The 16,800-nt window shown below is 43.5% G+C and overlaps 4 protein-coding genes across 5 annotated transcripts in view; all 4 read left to right on the plus strand.

Annotated features, from left to right (window-relative positions):
* Positions 1-1,972: 1,972 nt before the first annotated feature.
* On the plus strand, positions 1,973-2,653 carry rpp25b (ribonuclease P/MRP subunit p25, b; the record flags this gene model as incomplete). Its single annotated transcript, XM_083690843.1, has 1 exon — positions 1,973-2,653. The coding sequence occupies exon 1, from the start codon at positions 2,075-2,077 to the stop codon at positions 2,651-2,653; it is 579 nt and encodes a 192-aa protein (XP_083546969.1). The 5' UTR covers positions 1,973-2,074.
* A 4,459-nt stretch (positions 2,654-7,112) lies between these two features.
* cox5ab (cytochrome c oxidase subunit 5Ab) lies at positions 7,113-10,093 on the plus strand. The gene is made up of 5 exons (XM_083690751.1): positions 7,113-7,309; positions 8,359-8,475; positions 8,788-8,909; positions 9,646-9,774; positions 9,971-10,093. The coding sequence occupies exons 1-4, from the start codon at positions 7,237-7,239 to the stop codon at positions 9,757-9,759; spliced, it is 426 nt and encodes a 141-aa protein (XP_083546877.1). The 5' UTR covers positions 7,113-7,236; the 3' UTR covers positions 9,760-9,774; positions 9,971-10,093.
* A 774-nt stretch (positions 10,094-10,867) lies between these two features.
* On the plus strand, positions 10,868-15,367 carry fam219b (family with sequence similarity 219 member B). 2 transcript variants are annotated; one of them, XR_014554778.1, is made up of 7 exons: positions 10,868-11,050; positions 11,464-11,572; positions 11,925-12,018; positions 12,123-12,203; positions 12,523-12,574; positions 13,001-14,712; positions 14,746-15,367. XR_014554778.1 is itself a non-coding variant. In XM_083691125.1 (6 exons), exons 1-6 carry the CDS (start codon positions 10,976-10,978, stop codon positions 13,148-13,150), a joined length of 561 nt encoding a protein of 186 aa, XP_083547251.1. In that variant the 5' UTR covers positions 10,868-10,975; the 3' UTR covers positions 13,151-15,367. The 2 variants fall into 2 exon arrangements, 1 of the variants encoding a protein (XP_083547251.1); XM_083691125.1 differs by having other exon boundaries at positions 13,001-15,367.
* An 868-nt stretch (positions 15,368-16,235) lies between these two features.
* LOC310819438 (AT-rich interactive domain-containing protein 3B) overlaps positions 16,236-16,800 on the plus strand; it is a 36,193-nt gene continuing 35,628 nt past the window's right edge. The window contains exon 1 of the mRNA XM_083690731.1: positions 16,236-16,450. Coding sequence (XP_083546857.1) covers positions 16,415-16,450 — 36 coding nt within the window. The 5' untranslated portion in view covers positions 16,236-16,414. The remainder of the gene's footprint in view (positions 16,451-16,800) is intronic.

Here is a 16,800-nt window from a genome sequence, read left to right on the forward strand (position 1 = left end):
GAGTCTGGGAGAGGCTGCTGCAGCTGTCTAGGCCCAGCACAGGCAGAGATGTGTGACAGCGCCCTCATCTGGTGATGGAGAGCCTATTACCTGCTTATTACCCCACCTATTACCACCTGTCACCCCCCTGCCATCTCACCTGCAGACATCCGCCACACACACACACACACACACACACGTATACACACACACACACACACACACACACACGTATACACACACATATACATACACACCACATGCGCGCATACACAGATACACACGCAGACACACGCACGCACACAGAGGCACACATGCGCACACACACACAAACACACACACACACACACACACACACACACACACACACCGACAAACTAATGAAGACAGCCATACCATTATAAGAAGACAGTACCTGGCCTCCTTGGAGTAATGGCTGTATGCTTTTGTGCTCTGTGTGTCCTTGATCATGAGCTGCTTCTCAACCTTGTAACAATGTAGAACAACTGAACCGTGTGAGACATGACGTTCTCACTGGGCCACTTGATTGCCCTCGACAATGACACCATTAACGCCACATTATGTAAAATGGTAATGGTCAAAAAAACATCTAATAGGATCAAGGCTTAAGTACAGTGTGATTTAATGGCCACTGACTTTCAGCAGGTCTTTGAAGGATGTTTTCAATTATAGCAGAGCTAATTTAATTCATTGTTTCGCAGCTGAAAATGCATTTTTAAAGCTTGACTGAGTCTCTATTTCAGAACTCAGGTTTAATCAGTCATGTACGTTGAACACATGCACTGGAATGTCCTCTAAAGAGATTGACAAAGTTGCCTGGGATCTGCGCTCGGGCTCTTAAAGGGATACGACCCCCCTCCCTGCAAAGGTACTGTTCCTATTGTGGAGGGAAAGTGTTCATCTGAGACATGAAAGGCCTGCGCCTTTAAGAGGGCTGTCTCCCCCTTCCCTCATGCTCCCCCTCAACCATGCAGACACTCCTCCTGCAAGCATTTGTGAGGCAGCTCCTGTCCCTTACGTCTCTTTGTAGGGGAACAGAGCAGACGACACAGAGAGGTCCAGGGAGGACACCCAGGGGCTCCCAACCAACCCACAGTCGCCTCTGTTCCTGTCCCAGCCAGAGAGGGAGAGAGAGGATGCCCCAAAGCACCTTGGCCAGGAGCTCCATGGAAAGAGTGGAGACACTTATCAACTGGACCGTCCCAGAGAGTGTGATGAGAGTTAAGTACTGTGTGATATGGATCAGGCTGATCAACGCAACGCTGAACCTCAATTCTGAAACGGATTCAGTCTATGATACTACAACCGTTTTCTTCTGAGAAGTTGGACAGAAAGATCAAAGAATTCACGTCGCAAGGATAAAGACAATTAGACATTCTCTCATTGAGAGAAAGCCGGAAAGGAGGAGACTTTTACGTTTTCATCTCCTACTCAACACTTTCAAGAATGTCGTTTGCCGGGGGAAATTGAGATGCTCTTTCAAAAAGAACGTCTTGAATTGTCCCATTTGTGTCCTTAGTTCACCACAAAGCGTTTATCTTATTTTTCCAGCACTGTCTGAAAGGCAGCATTAAAGACTCCACTGAAAGCACTCTGTAGGAGCGGGATAATATTTCTTGTCTGAAGCCTTGAAACTTTGCAGCCTTTGACAGGCAAAAAAACCAAACTGTTAGGTGAATTAGAAAATCATGCTACGCTGGTTCTCCCATGGGAAGAGCCTCTGACTGGACTTGCATGACTGGAGAGGATTGAAGCTAACATGTTCACAGCAGGCTGTGGGGTGGCCGGTATTGAGAGTCAGTACCAGGTCAGACCGCACACAGCACCTGAGGGGAACGGACTGGTCCACATGGAAATGGGTGTGACCTCCGATAGGTGCCCACCTTTTCAGGGTCTGGTTTACGGAGGGCAGCCCTCCATTGTAAACAGCGTGTCCGGCGGAACGCAGCCGACCCCCTTGTCTGAACCCCCCCCAGCTGCACTCAAACTGGGGCAGGGGGGGTTCAAGAAGGTGTGCCGAACAGAGGAAGACAGCCCCTGCCCCTTCCCGGGGCTGGCCTCGGGAGTGCTGGAGATGCGTGTCAAGGAGGGCAGCAAGATCCGTAACCTCATGGGGTTTGCCATGACGCGCATGCAGGGGGAGATAGGGGTCGTCAGTGGGGATGGTGGTGGTGGTGGTGGCGCTGGCGCTGGCACTGGGGCTGGCGCAGGCGTTGGTGGTGGTGGGCTGAGGCAGGTTGTGTTCTCCGGGTCAGGGCGCGCCGTCACAAAGACCATCACATGCGCGGAGATCATGAAGCGGAAAGTGGGGTGTCTGCACCAGCTCACCAAGCTGCGCTACAAGGGCGTCCAGGAGGTGTGGGAGAGTCACGAAGGGGGGGCTTCGGAGATGACCGTGCACAGGACCGTGCCCGCCATCAGCATCCTCCTGTCCAAAGACCCCCTGGACCCCCAGGAACCCGGCTATCAGCCCCCCGAGACCCTCAGCGCACTCTGGGAGGAGAGAGAGGGTGCGGACGCCCCGCCGACAGCGAGCAAGAGACCCCTGGGTCCGTCTCTTCACAGCAGTTTCCATGACTCTAAGAGAGTCTGCCTGGGGGTGGGGGTGGGGGTGGGGGTGGAGGTCTGTCCACCCCCCTCGCTGACTGACTGAACTGCTATCAAACAGTGAGGAGGAGTGGATCAGAGGGGTTCATTCTGCACTGCCCTCCACTAAAGCACAGTGCTGAGACAATCAGAACGTTCACTCAGACGGAACACTGCTTTCTGAGGGGAAGTGAGTAGCCGAGGCTCCAGAGGTCAGTCTGAATGGGACCTGAAAGCTTGTTTTCACAGCACAATGAAAAATTCTACGCTGTCGTGTCCAGGGAACATTAATGATAGCTTTTCACTCTTCAAGTGCTTGAACTGAATAGCCGCCGTTCCATTTCAAAAATAACAACAAAAACAAACGCTGAGATGTGCACTTACTAACGTCCTAGATGTGTGCTCTCAGTGCGCTGACGATATCTTCTATTTGCTGTTGTTGTTTTCATTTAGTTGTCCTCCTTTTGTCAAACTGTCAACTGTCATATATTCAAATGTACAAGCTAGGTCTGTATTGTAAACAGTCGTTTGTTCCAAACTGTTCTAAGCCATCCATCATCAAGACAAATGGAGCACACAACTGCAGTTTTGGTTTCGTTTTGCATAACAAATTAATCCAATTCAAATAAATCCTTCACAGAGAAAACATATTTTTATTTTTTTTATTGTATCTTTTTTTTTGCCCATATTTTTTCATAATACTGTACAACATTCTGATTGAAAAGGATATCACAGCATGCTGATTTTGATAAGAGAAACGGGAGTGAAATATGTCTACAGGAGCTGATTTAATGACATACCCACAGATAAGACACAGTTCCTTAACCATCCAGCCAGAGATGAAATGCCTGGGGCTGAACAGATAAAGATTATCATTAAGATTGTAACAGTACATCACAACATACTGCAGAAAAGGATTAAAAGTAGGGTTGATATAACTTCACAGAGTGTCCCTTCCAGAACAGGGAACCACAGCAGAAGACTAGAAAGCCGATTACTTTTCTCATCTCTATACCATGCCTAGTGCTATAGTGTTGTAAAGTGCTGTAAAATACGTTCATGTGTTATCCTCTGGGATTTGTACCTTTTAAGTTGTCGATTTGTTTTACCGAAAATAAAATCAATCAATCAATCAATATAGGGCCATTTATAAATATATTTTACACTTTACATCTGAGCCAAAAAGGGGCAGAGTGCTCTCACTCTGTTTTGATCCTCTCTTTAAAGTATTGAAATGAGTAAAGGAGGGTTACGATGGCCGTGTTATGGTCATACTGCCTATGAACACACACAGTGTCACAGTGTCAAGTGCTACTCCAGCTGAAGAGGAAACAACAGTAAACCTCATTCAATGATCCACCAGGGGCAGGTTAACATCTTAGCTGTAAAATCTAAACAATCACATGTTTGAAATCTAAATCTACTGAGCTCTCCGAGCCGGTACATTTTCCTTGATCAAAGACTATCAGAGCTTGTCCCAGGGAAAGTCCACAGTTCTTTGGGAGTATATAGACTGAATCAAGTCTGCTGGGTACGATAACCCTGTCAAATGGAACGAAGAGTCTTTTCCCTTGATCATAATGAAAATCTGCAAAGGCAAGACTTGGCCTCATACTATTAATTCATCAAAATGCCTTTAGGGCTTGGGGAAACAGATTTGTGAAATGGGAATATTGCCACATATGAAGAAGAGTCCCCTACCAAATATTTGGGTGAGATCACATCACCTAAGATAAAAAAAATAAAAAAAAGCAGTAAGTGCCACACAGTGCTTTTTTGAAGCGTTGGACAAACATTTGGTGGCTAGCCTGCACTTCTGTCTCCAGCAGACACAGCGATTAACCTTCTTCTCGAACCCATTAAATGAATCAGAGCAAAGCAAAGAACCCCAAGGTTGAATAAAATAAAATAAAAAATAGCTGTGACTGCAATAAACCCCATATGGAACAAACCGTGTGTCCTCAAGACTCCAGGAAGGTTATCGCTGCAGGTCGCTGTTATCACAGAGTTAACAGCTTTCACTGAGGAGCCTGTGAGACAGCCAGTCAGTGATGCAGGTCACATAGATAGCTGCCTCTATAAGTAAATCTCATATCGACCTGAGTCCGTTATCAAGCATTACGAATTCTGGGCCAAGTATAAAATGCAGAAGGGGTGATTAGGGATAACTCGATAGAGTAGCTGAGTGAGAGAACAGATAAAACACAGTGACAAAGGCATTAGCGTAGAGCCAAATTGTATGTGGCTTGTTGTGAGAAAAACAACGGCAGAGGAGCGAGAGAGTGTGAACAAGGTCATTCACATGCTGAGAGTCTATTTGGCCAGTGACATTTGTTTTCTCACAAGTAATCAAGGCTGATTTTGAGGAGAAATACCTTGCACAAATAGAAAACTCCTGACCCTGTAGAACAATAATAATGCTGATGACGTTGAAGATGACGATGACGACGATGATGATAATAATAACAATCATAATAATCATAATAATAATCGTAGTAGTTTACTTCTTAATGTTTTTATTATCAAGAAAAACCTCATGATGGCTGAAGCCTGCCACTAACAGGATGAGAATACAATCCATTTTGAACTTGATAAAAGTATGCACACTCCGTTCCTTCCCCTCTCCTCCTGCAGCAGATGAGAATGAGGTCTCTGGGTTGGCGTGGGAGTTCGCTATCTCCCTGCCTCCAGATGGTTCCGTCTTTTCTTATCTAGAAGAATGGGCGCTGCTTCCATTTATCAACACCTCTTATCTGGAAATCCTTTAAATTGAATATTTACCGGGCCTATGTTTTCTGCCCTGTGTTAGCCCACAGAACATACTATTCCTCTTGCTTGCTAAGACAGGCCAAAGGTTGTTTTTTCTCCCCTCACACACACACTCTCCGTCTGCCTTGTTGGGGACTAAGACAGTGATTGATTATGTGATTTCCAGTAAAGAGTAAAAGGTTAAGCTGGGAACAGCATAGAGATATAAATGAATGACCATCATGGGGAATATGTTCAACAATACAGTCAAGCATGTACTGAAAATGACAAGCGGCATACCTCCTCCATCTTGTGTCAAGAATAAGACAGACGGAATTAATCACTCTTCCTACGCGCTTTTGTTTCCCTTTTCCCACTCGACACTACGGGTTAAGAGTACACTCAAGCAGCTATTGAAAACATCTTATTGCAATGCAACTTGGCTGGGTTTATCTGCATAAACAAACCGTAGCCTGGCTCTTCCTTGGTGAGTGTCTGGAAATGTCTTTTCAAAACGTTTTTCTGAAATTCCTCCAAGTTGGATTAATCAGTGCAGCTGACGATGTAATTGCAGTGTTGGAGTCAAAGCTGTAAGAGCAGATAATGGAGACTCAATAAAGGACTGCCAGGATTCAGAGCAAAAAAAAATGATGAGAATTACAGAGACCAAATACGGCCTGGGTGTATGCTCCAGAATGGTTGGGGCTGGTACACAATGCAAAATGATGGATCATCATAAAAAAATAATATTGATGAAGTTGCAAGTGTGCACTCACAATATTGATGTAGAGCAAATAGCCTCAAGCTCCTTATTTGATGTGCAATGTGCAAAAAGAATGAATGATAAAAAAAAAGGGGGTTTAAATTTGACTTAATACAAAAAAGGGGTTTTAAATTTGACATTTCCAAAATAAGGAAATGCAGTTTAAAAAAAATGTTAAGATTAACTAAAACTATGTCGCCTATTCTTTAGGTTTTCTAATCCACCTAGTGTTTTACTCTGGTGTGTTAGTATTCATTCTAGTACAATTGTGAAGACTGCCTTACTGTAGTTTTAGGTAACTTGATCTGAACGTTGCTGCCATCTGGTGGACATGAGAGACTGTGCATGCCTGTACTTGAGAGGTCAGATGCTGCTGCAATGCTGCTTTCTTGATACAAACATGAGGGTTACAAGTAGAAGTTTGTTTTTTTCCGTACAGAATTGGTACATTTGATTGGTAAAGTCACCAGCTAGTCGATTAGGGCTCAAAATCAACTTGGTTCTCTGAAAACTCTGTGAATGATTACTATGAAATAGCTGGAGTAATTCTTCACCCTCATGTTCATGCATTTGAAGTACATATGTATTTCAAACGCACCATCAAGGGGCCACCATCAAGGGGCGGAGCCTGGGGGACCCGTCAAGTTTTGTCTTGTCTCCATAGGGCCACAAGCCAAGTGTGTTATCTTAAATTGTCAACCTTCTTGAACTATTTGACCTACATAAAGCTTGGTTGGGATGCAGGCTTTATGTAGGTTGATGGTTCAAGGTACCACTCTCTATCGTCTATGTGGCTATTACTGCATTTGGCCGTAGTCAGTGGTGAAAATTGAATAAATTCATTAGGGGGACCCTGGTGGGTTCCAGAGAGACAAATTTAATTCTGAAATTTAAAGTATTTTAACAACATCAAGTTCACTCCCGGAAGCCAGTTCCATGTCCACCACTGGCGGTAGCGGGTATCAGCACAGCCAGACATCACAGCCAGACATCCGCGCGGAACGGTTGCCAGGCACGTAGCTCCGCGCGTCAGTGTGTTTTTGCGCAGATGCAGTGACTTCCTCTTCAATGTCCCTCTCTGAATCGGTTCCTTAGCAGACGAGAGTGTTGTTAGCCACTGGTCCTCACCGATCGGCACAATGTTCAGCGCCGTTGTTCGACTGTCAACCTCTGGAGTACGGAGTTTAGCGCGGCAACGACCTTGTTACGTTGGTAAGATTAACATCGGGGTCTATTCTGATCTGTGTATTGAGAAAACAGTTTGGCTAACGTATTAGCTCGCTTGCTAACCGGCTGTCCTTAGCAAATAGGCACCAAGCTAACGGTAGCTAGCTAACCGAATGTAGCTATTTGTGCATCATCGTTTTTGCAACACTTGATCTATTGTCATGCACACAAAGCTAAGTTCTGTGACGATTCAGCATACCACCGGCATATTGATTAACAATATTGGGGTAATGTTAGTCAGCTTATCATAACGGTTTAGTTGGTCAGCTAAGTTAGCTAGCTGATAAGCTTAGTTTGTCTTGTCAGGATGACATTGATTTGCATATATGACTCTAAATTACATTTCGGGTGCTTCTGTACACTATTGATACCGTGTCCATGAATTGGTAACTCACCTCAGTGACTCACATCAAGGAGGCATCATGATCAGGCAGCATGTAAACTTTAGCAAATGTCCTTGTGATGACCCACGAGTCAGCTTGTTCGAGGACGTCAGTCCACAACAATGCGCAGCTCTTCAGACCTTGCTTGCGGTCATGTCAGTGTACTGTAACTGTAACTTGTTACTTGAAATTTGTTATACTGAGTGTACATTGTTTTCTAATGTGTGTTCATCTAAATTTACGCGCTGTTGAATTATACAGGGTCATGTTGGGTCATGTTGTTGTTGACCTGTCCTTGAGTGACCCCGTTAGAAAGCTGCACAGCTGTAAATAGACCACTGTGATGCAAAGGGGATAACGCAAATTATGTAGTGTCCAGGTATTTAACTAAGAAGGTCCCATATGTAGACCCACAAATCCTGGTCTGCCAATGTCAAGTGACAATTAAATGGTATGACACAGAAGTGTGTGTGTGTGTGTGTGTGTGTGTGTGTGTGTGTGTGTGTGTGTGTGTGTGTGTGTGTGTGTGTGTGTGTGTGTGTGCGTGTGTGTGCGTGTGTGTGCGTGTGTGTGAAGAATTCAAATTATTGCTTAATTATTTCATCACTTGCGTCCTCACTATCTCTGACTGGTTCGTTATCTACTTTGCAGCCCCCTTAGCCTCAAGATGCTACTCCCATGCCAAGGTGGAGACAGATGAGGAGTTTGATGCCCGTTGGGTCACTTATTTCAGCAAGCCAGATATTGACGCCTGGGAACTGAAGAAAGGTGACACGTGAAACTCTGCTGACGAATACCACTGCACCCATGTTACCTATCAAATAAGCTCTCATTAACATACTTTTTTTTTTATAGACCATGTTAGTCTGTATTCACATCAGTAGCTTTACTTCTACTAAGGCGCTAGCTGTCTCAGTGAATATCATTCTACAAATGCCTTGAATCATTTTATCTCATCTATGAAGGAGTTGTTATTAATATCAGAGGAATAATATTGCCATCATTGACTCTCCATGTCTTAGTCTAACTCATTAGGAGTCTAATGACTGACTTTCCAGCTCTTTGCATCTCCTCTTGAAGGCATGAACACACTGATTGGCTATGACCTGGTGCCTGAACCCAAGATCCTTGACTCAGCGCTCCGCGCCTGTCGGAGGTTGAATGACTTGGCCAGTGCCATCCGCATCCTAGAGGCAGTCAAGGTGAGTCATATGTCTGTCCCTCCAATTATCAGTGAATTCGTTAAAGTTTGTGTATTGGGTGTGTTGATTTGGGTTCAGACTTACATAGGTAGGTACACTGTAATTACATCTCACCTATTTATTTCACAACACTGGTTTTAGAACTCTTACTGTGACGCCGAACCTGTCGCTCCGTTCATTGACAGTTGTTTCAGATGGTAAAATGTGCCAATTGTAGGGATGACTTAGCCGAAGAGATTATTTAAATCACTTCCATTTCAAGTCAAATCCCCTAATAATGCAACACCAACTGTCTAGTAGCTTTGAAAGGGACCACACTTTTTTTAAGATGTATTCATCCTTTTTTTTTTTTTTTTTTTTGGATGGAAGCCAGTTTTAATCCTCACACACCTAAACGTCTTTAAAGAATAGCAGTTGAGCTCCTCTTAATTAGCAGGCATTCTAATCCTTTACTCTCAGTTTTTGAACATTTTCAGAATAGCCTGAAGGTTCGTAGCACACTAAATTTCCATAATTTGGTTTCTAATTTCCTTGCAGACCAAGCAGAGTTTCCGTACAGATATTTGTGGCATGCGTTGTAGAAATGTTTTCCCATATTAGACAAATATAACCCGGCCTTTGATTTTTTTTTTTAAATGTTTCATTCGTAGTCATGTTTTCTAAAGCTGTTTGTGTGTTTACCCTATATCATATTCCCAGCGGCAGACTTAATACAGCATCATCTTTCCTCTGTCAGGATAAATCAGGGCCACACAAAGACATCTACCCCTACCTGATTCAAGAACTCCAGCCCACTCTGGCAGAGCTGGGCATTTCCACCCCTGAGGAACTGGGCATGGACAAGTTATAGATTCATCCCTGCAGGGTGAATGTTTACCCATGTACAACACATTTATGCACTGGAAATCCATGCTGTTTTTGCCTAATTTCAAATCATTATGTTTGTGATCGAAATGTTATGAAGTTTTGTGGAAAATGTCAGTGGTCTGAACAATTTTACCAATGGGTACTTGTGTCGCGTAGCTCTCAACTAATTTGATCTTTCCTCCATTTCTCCTCAGGTTATCAAGGGATGAATCTTTGCTCCTCAAGTCTCTGCCCTGTCCCGATGTCTATGATGTTGTTTAAAGCCATGTTGTCCGGTTGTGTATAAAATTATGGACCTAATAAAGAAAGTAATGTCGTATGAATCTGTTTTTTCAGCGAACCTTTACACTGACTGCTCTCTCAAATTGCAAAATATGTACAACCCATTCTTGCAATGTTACTTATGTTACTTTTCAGGTATGACTGGTTCGCTGAATAGTTTGATCCAATCAATGCTGGCTTCTTTTTCCTCATGGTCTATTGACAAATGAACACACTTATAGGCATAACATACCTGTATGTTGACATGAACACTCATACTCATACTATGATTATGTACTTTGATGCATCGCACCACAAAACTGCATGAACCTCATGTTGTAAGACAGTGGCTCACCAGAGTTGTTAAGTAAGATGGACTTAAGGAACAAACCATAACATCACCCATCCATTATAACAGTCAGTGGCTTGCATGGCATTTGCATCCTTAATTCCTCCTATTAATAATTCACAGATCAGACACTGACAGAATTACATAGGTACACTGTCTTAGTTAAGTGTCCATGGTAGCCCATGGTCCTGTTTCGAAAACTTTAGAAACGCTTCCATCCTCCCTTTCTTGAAGTAATCACATCTAACAATAGTGGATTTGTCCGTGCAAGCTATTCATTGCATTATTTTCACCTATCGAGTCATGTCAGATCAGTGATTTCCTCAAAGATACGGATGTCTTTCTAAAGTGTTCTACCAGGGCCCTCCAGTCACCTGACTCCGTGTTGGGGGAGGAAGGACGGAGCGCGTGAAGTAATTAACCAAGGCAACTGTCAGACCGGAAACGGAAGTGGTGTTGTGGGCAGGGCCAGCGGCTGAGGATGGGGCTAGCAGCACACTAACACGACGTGTCTGGCTATGTGGATCGTTTTGAAAACAGAAAGTGTCAACATGCCTGTACTATGGTGTAAAGCGTGACAAATCACAACATGAACGACATTATAGAGGAACAAGAGAGGGGTTCTCTCCTCGCTGCACTGCCGGAGGAGTCCCACGTTTTGTCGGTTCGTAGCAAAGTTGGCTAGCTGGTTAACTTGCTAACTGCTAAGATGCTAGCCCCCAACAACAACAACCATAACAACATCACTAACAGTCAAATCTCCTTTGACAGCTGTTTTAAATCACAGCCAGGCTCTGTCTTGCTGTTATCCTATTTTGATTTGGTGGCTAGCTATCTATTAGCAAATGAAATAAATGTGCCATGAATTGTTGACTGTGTTAGCTGGCTAACAAAATAAAGCAATATTAAATATACAGGAGCTTGCTAGCTAGTACTGGTACATCGAATAGGAGGATTGCAAGGCCAACAAGGGACTGTTAAATGGTATCTTGTAGTGAGTGACACCGTTCAAGTGACCAGGCTAATCTGTGAGTGTGACAGACTGTGCCATTTCATTCCTGATTTTCACAACACTAGGGTCCTGGCAGCAGCACAAGGCCTACGGTTGCTGATGGGGGTATCAGACCTGTGGAGAAGAGAGGACCTTACATCATGTCTAAAGCTCCAGCCATTCACCTGAAACTGCGTAGGTGCATTTTTTTTAGACGGCACAGAATGGGCATGTTCCAGGTCGACTACATTGCGGTCTCCAGACAGATCTCACAACACCTGAATACACGTTTTATATATCAGCTAACCACATCATATGATATGGCAGCAATTTCATATCTGACCATTGGTTGCTGAGTCAAGGATCTTGCTAGTTGACTTGGAACGCGCCCCCATAAAGTGGTGTTACACAATGAATGCCTAGAGCACATGGCTAGAATCCATTGAGTAAGTAGCTAACTATGCAATTCAATATGCTTATATTGAATTGTTGCAAAATGTGTTGTTTACATTGAGTGTTGCTGTGCCACATGTGATGCAATTCATAGAAAAGCACAGGGAGATGGCCAGGAAAGCACTCAAGAAGAAAGGCTTTAATTCCGGGGGTCCAGTGATGCAACAGCCCAGACAAGGAACAAAGAGGTAAGAGGAGAGGGGAGGGGGGGAGGGGGAGGCATATCTGATGGAATGGCATATGATAACAAGTCGAGCAGTAACCAATCAAGTTTTTCTGGTTTCTCCTCCAGAAGCGTGAAGTTCAACAAGGGCTATGCTGCTCTGAGCCAGCACGCTGAAGACTCGACCCTGGTAGCATTGGAGTCAGACAGGTGAGGCAATACTGACTCTTATCTTGTTGACACGAAGATCCCTGGTGAGAGATGAGGCCAGAGCCCAGCTCAAGCCCGACATTAGATGATTTATTAGCGTGAGCCTGACAAAAAAAACTAAAACTAAAAAGACAAAGACAAAAAATTAAAAAGATATGAAAATAACAACAACAAAAACATGTACTTGAACAGTTGCTGCTGCTGTGCATCCCTCACTGACTAGCGCAGAGGGAAAGAGAGCTCTAGGCGCTCGAGTCAAGCCCTCCATTTGTCAAGGAAGAATTTGAGTAAATGACCCAGTTGTGTCTTGTCCCTGCAGTGATGATGAGCTAGATGTTGAACAGTACTCGTCAGGATACTCTTCAGCTGAGGTGAGTGAGCCCAGTGTAATATTGTGATTGGTGGAGGTAGAAAACGGAGGACAGGCTCATTGTAATGCATGGAATAAAATGAGGAATGGTATCGAACATGTGGAGGTGTTTGAGGTAATTTCTACCTAGACCAGCCTCCACTGATGGTGATATACTCAGATCATATTGCTACTAAGATTCATTCATCATACCACTATGAAGGACAGCAGTGCTCTGTGAAATGGCCAGTGTGCAGGATCCTAAAAGTAGCCTTTGGCTATTGTGGAATTATCATTTGTGTTAACCAACCCACTATTTCACCTACACCAGCTTCCCATTACTATTCAAGCTATTTGTGTTTACTACACAATACCTACCACGTATCCACACAGCTTTTGGATTCCCATCAATCCATCACTGACCTGTTCTCCTAACCTCTTTCTCCAGGTACACCCTGACTTAAGCAGACAGCTGTTACAAGATGGATACCGGCTGGATGAGATCCCAGATGACGAGGACCTGGACCTCATTCCCCCTAAAGCCATGGGCTCCTCCGTCTGCTGCTGCGCCGAAGCCCCGTCCTGCTCCATGCAGTGAGGGGAAGTTGGTGCCGTGACCTGTGACCTTTCACCCGACCCCTGACCCTGCAGCTCTGTGTTAACGACTGGACTTCTGTTACCCAGACCATAACTACTCTCTAAGCGAAGCTGCCTGTTACCCCAGACCCTACCACTGTCGTAAGCATGGACCCCTATCACTCTAAACCTTAGCCCCCCCCCCCACCGTTAATGCAGGGCTCTCTGCACTCTTTCACTCTAACCCAACACTTCAACGCATGGACATTCCAAGAGATTTCGAGGCTTAGTCACAGTCAAAGCAGGGCTCTCTCACCCCAAAGGTTGACCTTAGTCTTTTTTTGGGAACTAAATGCTGACCCTGAAACCTCCTTTGAATAGAGTGGCAGGGTGATTCATCTCTGGACATGCACTCATTCACCTGGGTCTGTATTCATGAAGCGTCTGACCTAGGATCAGTTTTGCCTTTTTTTGATTACAATGAATACGATTATATGGACAGGAGGGACCTGATCAGCGCTCACACCCTGAGGCGCTTTATGAATACGAACCCTGATGGAGTTGGTTTCTGTCATGTACCCTTTGGCCTACATACTCTGAGGTTGATTTAGACATTGAAAATGGATATGTAATGTGATATACATACATACATACATACAGACATACATACAGACAGACATACAGAATTACAAACAGAAATGTTTCCTAGCGTTGGAGTGCTGAAGCTCTGTGATGTGCTCGCCTTGCTGTTTACCTCCCTCTTTCACTTTGAAAACAGACCAGAACATTGAACATTCCCGAAAGCTAAACGGCTTTGCATTTTTATGAACATTCCAACACAATTCGTATTTCTGTTCCTAAGTCCCTGGTATCATTCAGGGATCTAACGTCAGACTTTGGCCCTGCCCAGAAACAACCCTCCTCCCTCGGCACGTGAGTGGATCTTAAGGTTATGACTCGTAAAAGCAAAAACTCCACCTAGCCTATCAGAGGGTAAGAGCTACGACCATCTTGTTAATTTCTGTCTCATCCTTTCAGACCTACATAAATGTCTCGAGGGCAGTGATACTGATTCCTGGTCCTTGAGAGACGCAGTGGGTTCAGGCCTTTGTCTCAGCCTGGTGCCATCACACCTGATTAGTTCAATCAACTGATCTTCAAAACCATGATTAGTGAACTCGGGTGTGTCAATACTGAGCTGGGACAAAAAGCTATGGTACTGTAGTTCTCCAGGACCAGGATTGAGGATCACTGGATACAGGGTTGCTTATGGATAGGGACTGGCTGTGATTATAGAACATTTACTTGTATGTGTGTGAATGCTTTAAATAATATGTATGGATTCTAGCACTTATGCCGGGCTATCTTTGAATGGGTTAGGCTAACCCTAACCCTATGTTCAAAAAAACGCTGATGTTCTTGATGTTAGTCACTCAATGGGAAGTGTTTATTGTGTTTCAGCAATGAAACTGTCGTCAGTTGTGTCCTGTCAGAGCAGATGTCACTGAGGTTAACCACTACATCACAATGACTCACGTGATCCTCCGACATCTACGCAGACACTGAAAGAGGGAAACATGTAGGGTTTCCTCTAATCAGAAGGGGATCTTAGCAGAGAAGCCACCACATCCCTGTTTCTACATTTTGATGTATTTTCTCCCCCTTCCACCTCCTTGTAATTCTGCAACTCTTACATTCCTCCCACGTCACAGTGCTTTTGTAGATTCTGGTTTTAAAGCGGTGCTTTATAAGTACACTAAACATTTTTGAATATATATTTTTTTTTTTATTTGACATCGGAGCGAGTGATTATCGTCACTTGTTCCAGGGCCTTTTTTCCTTTGTGGCTAAAGATGAAGAGTGTTTGGTAGTGCAGACCGTATGTGAAAGGTAGGTGTGTGTGTGTGTGTGTCAGTGTGTGTGTGTGTGTGTGTGTGTGTGTGTGTCTGTGTGTCTGTGTCTGTGTCTGTGTGTGTGTGTGTGTGTGTGTGTGTCAGTGTGTGTGACTAGATGTATATGGATATTGCACTCAACACCAGGTGTAAGCAGTACACTGCACTTGTCTGGACTATGCAACTAATGGGACAATCTGCTTCTTAACCTTCCATGATACTTAAGTGTTACTGAGTGCTCAATGCAATAACTTGAAATGTTATTATGTTATAGGAAACACTATATCTTTGTATTTGATTATAGGTATTGTTTTGCTATATTAAATCAAATTAAATAATATACACTTTATCCTGTGTCTGTTATGTGATTTACATGTGTCAGAATATGAGTTATTTTACGAGTTATCTTATCTTATGAAGAACAACTTTGATGTACAGTGTTAAAGAATTTAAATGGGGAGGAAGGATATGATACAAAGAAAATAATATATTGTTACCACCTGCTTCCTACACCCAATTGAGTGAACCATAGAATCATAGGCAACATGAACAACACTTTATATCCACACGGGGGCAGAATTGAGCTATATCAGATCGTGTTCTTATTTATAGTGTGTGAGAGGCATATTGTAACTTTAATGAGTATTTACTGCAGATAATTGTATACCTTACACATTTCAATTTTCATTAAATGACATTTTTGTACAATACAGCTGAATGTTGACTCCTCTATGAGCTTATAAAAGCCATTCCCACTAAAAGGAAAATTCTATACATTTCGTTTTCCTATACATTTTGCAATGTAATCATTCGTATCATAGATACGTCAGATACGTATCATCTCAGTTGCCCACATCTTATTTAATGCAATTCTATTATGGAAACTAATGTGAAAGACCGTCAGTGTAGTTGCCAGTATTGAGGTAGGTTGACTGCCACCGCACACGAGTCTTTCAAGTGTTGTTTAATAGGCCCTATTTTGCATTGATAAGAGATTAGGACTGTGACAGTCACAGTGGTGTATATCTGATTTGCATACGTGCTGTAACTACTCAGCAACGTAACGCTGGAACTCTAGAACTTGTTGCTGTCACTGGGCGGACCCTAATGATGTTGTGCGCCTAGGCGGGGGTGTAATTCAAGGGGAGGAAAATCGAGTCAAGGGAGTTACCTCAACGCTAAGCTTTTCGAGATATGAGATCGGGCCATTTTTCGTGTCCGTCCTCTAAATTAAAAAATAAGTAGATACAAAATACGTTTGAGTGGAAGAGTATACATTCGCCTATCTCCTGGTGGATCAATTAAACCCCCGTGCATGCACTATTTCCCTGTGTGTTTACAAGTGATTGAAAGCGTGCCAACGAAGAGGGAAAAGGATAACCTAGGACGGAGGGATGGTCGACAATTCCGGTAGCAGCAAGGCACAAATGGTGAGTTGTTCCCGTGTTTGGCGCTGTGCCCTGCCTGCCTGTCGCGGTTGTGTCATAGCTCAGAGGTCGGGGGAGCGAACATTATTTTTGCGGAGCGATTATAAAAACAGGAGACTGTCAAATACACTCAATCAAATGCAACATTTGATACATACACGTTTTTTTACTATTTTGTTGTTTTACTGAGTTAACACGTCATTACTATTTTATTTTTGGCTTCCCTATATTGTTTTTCTTTTTTTTTTTCTTTTTTTTGAAGATAAAACCAGAGATTATTTTATAAAACTACTTAAAGCAATACTACACCGTTCTTATTGACAATATTTGGCCAAAATGCAACGAAAATAATG

Source organism: Argentina silus (genome assembly GCF_951799395.1).
Source record: "Argentina silus genome assembly, chromosome: 19".
NCBI classification, from domain to species: Eukaryota; Metazoa; Chordata; class Actinopteri; order Argentiniformes; family Argentinidae; genus Argentina; species Argentina silus.